Source organism: Hakea prostrata, chromosome 1 (genome assembly GCF_041222555.1).
Source record: "Hakea prostrata isolate BN-2017 chromosome 1, UWA_Hpros_2, whole genome shotgun sequence".
NCBI classification, from domain to species: Eukaryota; Viridiplantae; Streptophyta; class Magnoliopsida; order Proteales; family Proteaceae; genus Hakea; species Hakea prostrata.
In genome coordinates this window covers 13,234,346-13,238,014 of record NC_142600.1, presented here as the reverse complement: position 1 = coordinate 13,238,014, position 3,669 = coordinate 13,234,346, and the positions used below count along the sequence as shown (strand labels likewise).

At 38.4% G+C, this 3,669-nt stretch overlaps 1 protein-coding gene across 1 annotated transcript in view; it reads left to right on the top strand.

Annotated features, from left to right (window-relative positions):
• The first annotated feature begins 1,345 nt into the window (after positions 1-1,345).
• LOC149027621 (uncharacterized) overlaps positions 1,346-3,669 on the top strand; it is a 6,346-nt gene continuing 4,022 nt past the window's right edge. The window contains exon 1 of the mRNA XM_089138524.1: positions 1,346-2,366. Coding sequence (XP_088994650.1) covers positions 1,346-2,366 — 1,021 coding nt within the window. The remainder of the gene's footprint in view (positions 2,367-3,669) is intronic.

Below are 3,669 nucleotides of genomic sequence, written 5' to 3'. Positions count from 1 at the left end.
TTGTATCCAAAACTGGATACCCTTGTACACCCTCTCTCAACTCACACTCTCTACTCTAGAAGAGTGTTCCCACACTTGCCTTACCTTCACTTGGCTTGCTTGCCTCTCTTCACTTCTCTGCAATCAAGCAAACCTCCCCACCCCTATTTATAGTTGGAGAGGAAAAGGAAGAATGGACGTTGCCTTATCTCCCTTGCCATTTTGTCAAAGGACTTACCGTCCATATTAATGGAGTTGTCTCCATGTGATTTAGAGATTAGGAGAGAGAGAGAAAAGGAGAGATTTCCTCTCTCACATAGTCAAATATAGTGGCTGAGAGGAAATCCTTTCCACATGTTTGTCAACAAACATGATCCCTCCATTAATGAGGAGGACTTTACACATAATGGTCTTAATCTTTTAGGAAAAATAATGGTCTTATTTTCTAGCAAGGTTCCCTCTATGGATGAACAAGAAGATCTATAGCATCCTGATATTTCCTTCAATGATAATATCTAGAGCCCAAATTCGTATTACTGCCATTGGCTCTACCACAATGATTGTTCTCCACACCCTTCATGAAAACAAAATAACATTCGACCCAAGTGGTCTCTCATGATTCCACCAAAACCAGCTTGATTCTTAGAAACTTGGTCCAAAAAACAAGAACCGTGAACCAACCTTACCCATTTAATCATTCTTTTACCTTCTAAATCTAGCATCTTTTGTAGTCCTTTTCATATAATCCTCAGTTAAGATCGAACAACTTCTTGCAATTTTCCATGAATTCTATGATTTGCAATTATGAATAACTTGATTGTGATTTCCCAAATTAACCAGACGCTCAGATGTAAAAATACATCTCATGCTTTCCTCTTTTTGTTTTCCTTCTCTTAGAATCATCTCTTTTACTTGTGATTGAAGTGAATCATTTGTATATCAACGAGTTGGTGTAAGATGCGACCAGACCTGTTTGCAGAATTCACAATCTAGTAAAGGATACTGTGCATCATTGATTTTTTTTTTTTTTGGTGAAACATCATTGATCTCTATTAGCCATCATATGACCGTTGGAGATCTTTGGAAAATATGACCGTTGGAGATCTTAGATTATATGACCATTGCAAATAATTTCTTTCCTTATGTATAGCATGTTACATTTATTTTATTCTTTACTTGATTGTATTATATATATACATGAAGAAGTAATACAAAATCACTCCTACACAAAATCATCTTAACATGGTATCAGTTTAGGACGATCCAGACCTTTTCAAGTGATGCTATTTTTTTTTCAAGAGCAGTCAACGATCCCTACGTTGTTGTTTTCTTTCCGCTGCCTTTACAATGACGGATCCATCTATCAATGCTCTTGCTACGATTCTTTGTTGCTTCCACTAATGCTGTTTCCATCAACTTTGATGGTTCTTCTCCATATTTTCTACATCATTCGAATAATCCTGGTGCTATACTCGTCACGCAGCTTTTACGCGGCGATAATTATCCCACTTGGAATCGTGCAATGCGGATGGCTCTTGAGGCCGAACATAAGCTTGCATTTATCGATGGCTCCTTACCTAAACCCGCCGCTGATTCTTTGGAACTTCACGCATGGACACAATGCAACAGCATGGTCCTTTCTTGGTTGCTAAATGCTCTCTCACCTGATATTGCTAATAGCATTCTTTACATCTCTACTGCCCAAGAGGTTTGGGATGATCTTCGTGATCGTTTTTCTCAAAAAAATGCTCCTCGAATTTTTGAGATCCGACGTAGCATTTCTAATCATCGTCAAGGAACCTCTTCTTTAGCATCTTATTATACTATTCTCAAGGGTTTTTGGGATGAAGTCGACTCATACAACTCTTTCCCACCCTGCACTTGTGGTCTTTTGTCAAAACACACTGATCTTCAACGACAAGATCGCTTACTTGAATTTTTAATGGGCCTTAATGATTCTTATTCTTCTGTTCGAAGTCAACTCCTTTTGATGGAACCCTTGCCTAAGATCAATCGTGCTTATTCTCTTCGATTGCAAGAGGAGCGTCATCGCTCCCTCCATGAGTTACCGAATCCATCATTGCATCAATCTGCCCTTGCAGCCACTGCTCCTCGTACACATTCTAAAAATGGTAACAAGCCTATGTATCACTGTGATTTTTGTGACATGGATGGCCATTCAGATTCCCGTTGTTTTAAGAAACACGATTATCCTCCCAAGAGCAACAATACAAAAATTAAATCAACATCACCTGGACTCTCTGCTCGATCCTTTGCTGCCATCAACCCAGGAACAAATTCTGCCCCCTCCTTTACTTCGGCACAGTATCATCAATTATTGGCATTGATCGAATCGGGTAATCCCACTCCTTTAGCAAATGCTGCAGGTAATTCCCCTTCCCCATGGGTTATTGATTCTGGGGCAAATTTTCATATGACTTCTAAGTTACAATTCTTTAACACTGATACGGTGGTTCCTTATACATCTCTGATTACATTACCCAATGGTGAAACAACCCTTGTGTCCCATTTAGGGACTTGCACCCCCACCCCTTCCATCTCTCTTAATAATGTCTTATATGTTCCTTCATTCCGTTTTAATTTATTATCTGTTAGTCAAATCACTAAAGCTCTCAATTGTTCGGTAACATTTTTTCCTCATCATTGCGTCTTTCAGGACTTACCAATGAAGAAGATGATTGGATTGGGTAAAGAGCATAATGGCTTATATTATTTGGAGTTGCTTCCCTCCATTATTGCAGCCTCATCCACTCATTCCCACTCCTTTGATGTGTGGCCCTGGCGCTTAGGCCACCCATCTCGCAACATTATTAATTCTTTATCACGTTTTAATTCTTCAATTTCAGTTTCTTATAAATATGTTTGCACTATTTGCCCTTTGGCAAAACAAACCCGGCTACCTTTCCCATCTAGCTCAATTTCCACTTCATCTTCTTTTGATTTAATACATTGCGATGTTTGGGATCCTTATTATATTCCTTCTATATGTGGTGCTAAATATTTTTTGACTATTGTGGATGACTATTCTCGCTATACTTGGGTTTTTCTAATGAACTTCAAATCTGACACTTGGTCTTATTTGCATGATTTTTTTGCAATGGTTAAAACTCAATTCAATTTTCAAATAAAAAAAATCCGCACTGATAATGCTCGTGAATTTTTTAATCACTCCACCACCTCATTTTTTTTCCAACCATGGAGTTATCCATGAACATAGTTGTGTTGACACACCACAACAAAATGGTGTTGTTGAACGCAAACACCGGCACCTACTCAATGTTGGTCGGGCCCTTTTATTTCAGTGCCAATCTTCCACAAGATTTTTGGGGTGATTGCATTCTTACAGCCACACACATTATTAACAAGGTTGCCTACCAAACTTTTAAAATAGAAAACTCCTTTTGAACTTCTTTTTAATAAAACCCCCACATATGTTCATCTTCGTACTTTTGGTTGTTTGTGCTATGGACACAATCATTCCACCATCAAGCACAAATTTGACCCCCGTGCTTCTCCAAGAATTTTCCTTGGATACCCTTTTGCTCAAAAAGGTTATAAAATTTTTGATCTCACTTCTCACAAGGTTTACACAAGTAGAGACGTTGTGTTTATTGAACATATTTTTCCTTACCACCTAAAGACTTCCCCTTCATCAATTAACCCTACCCT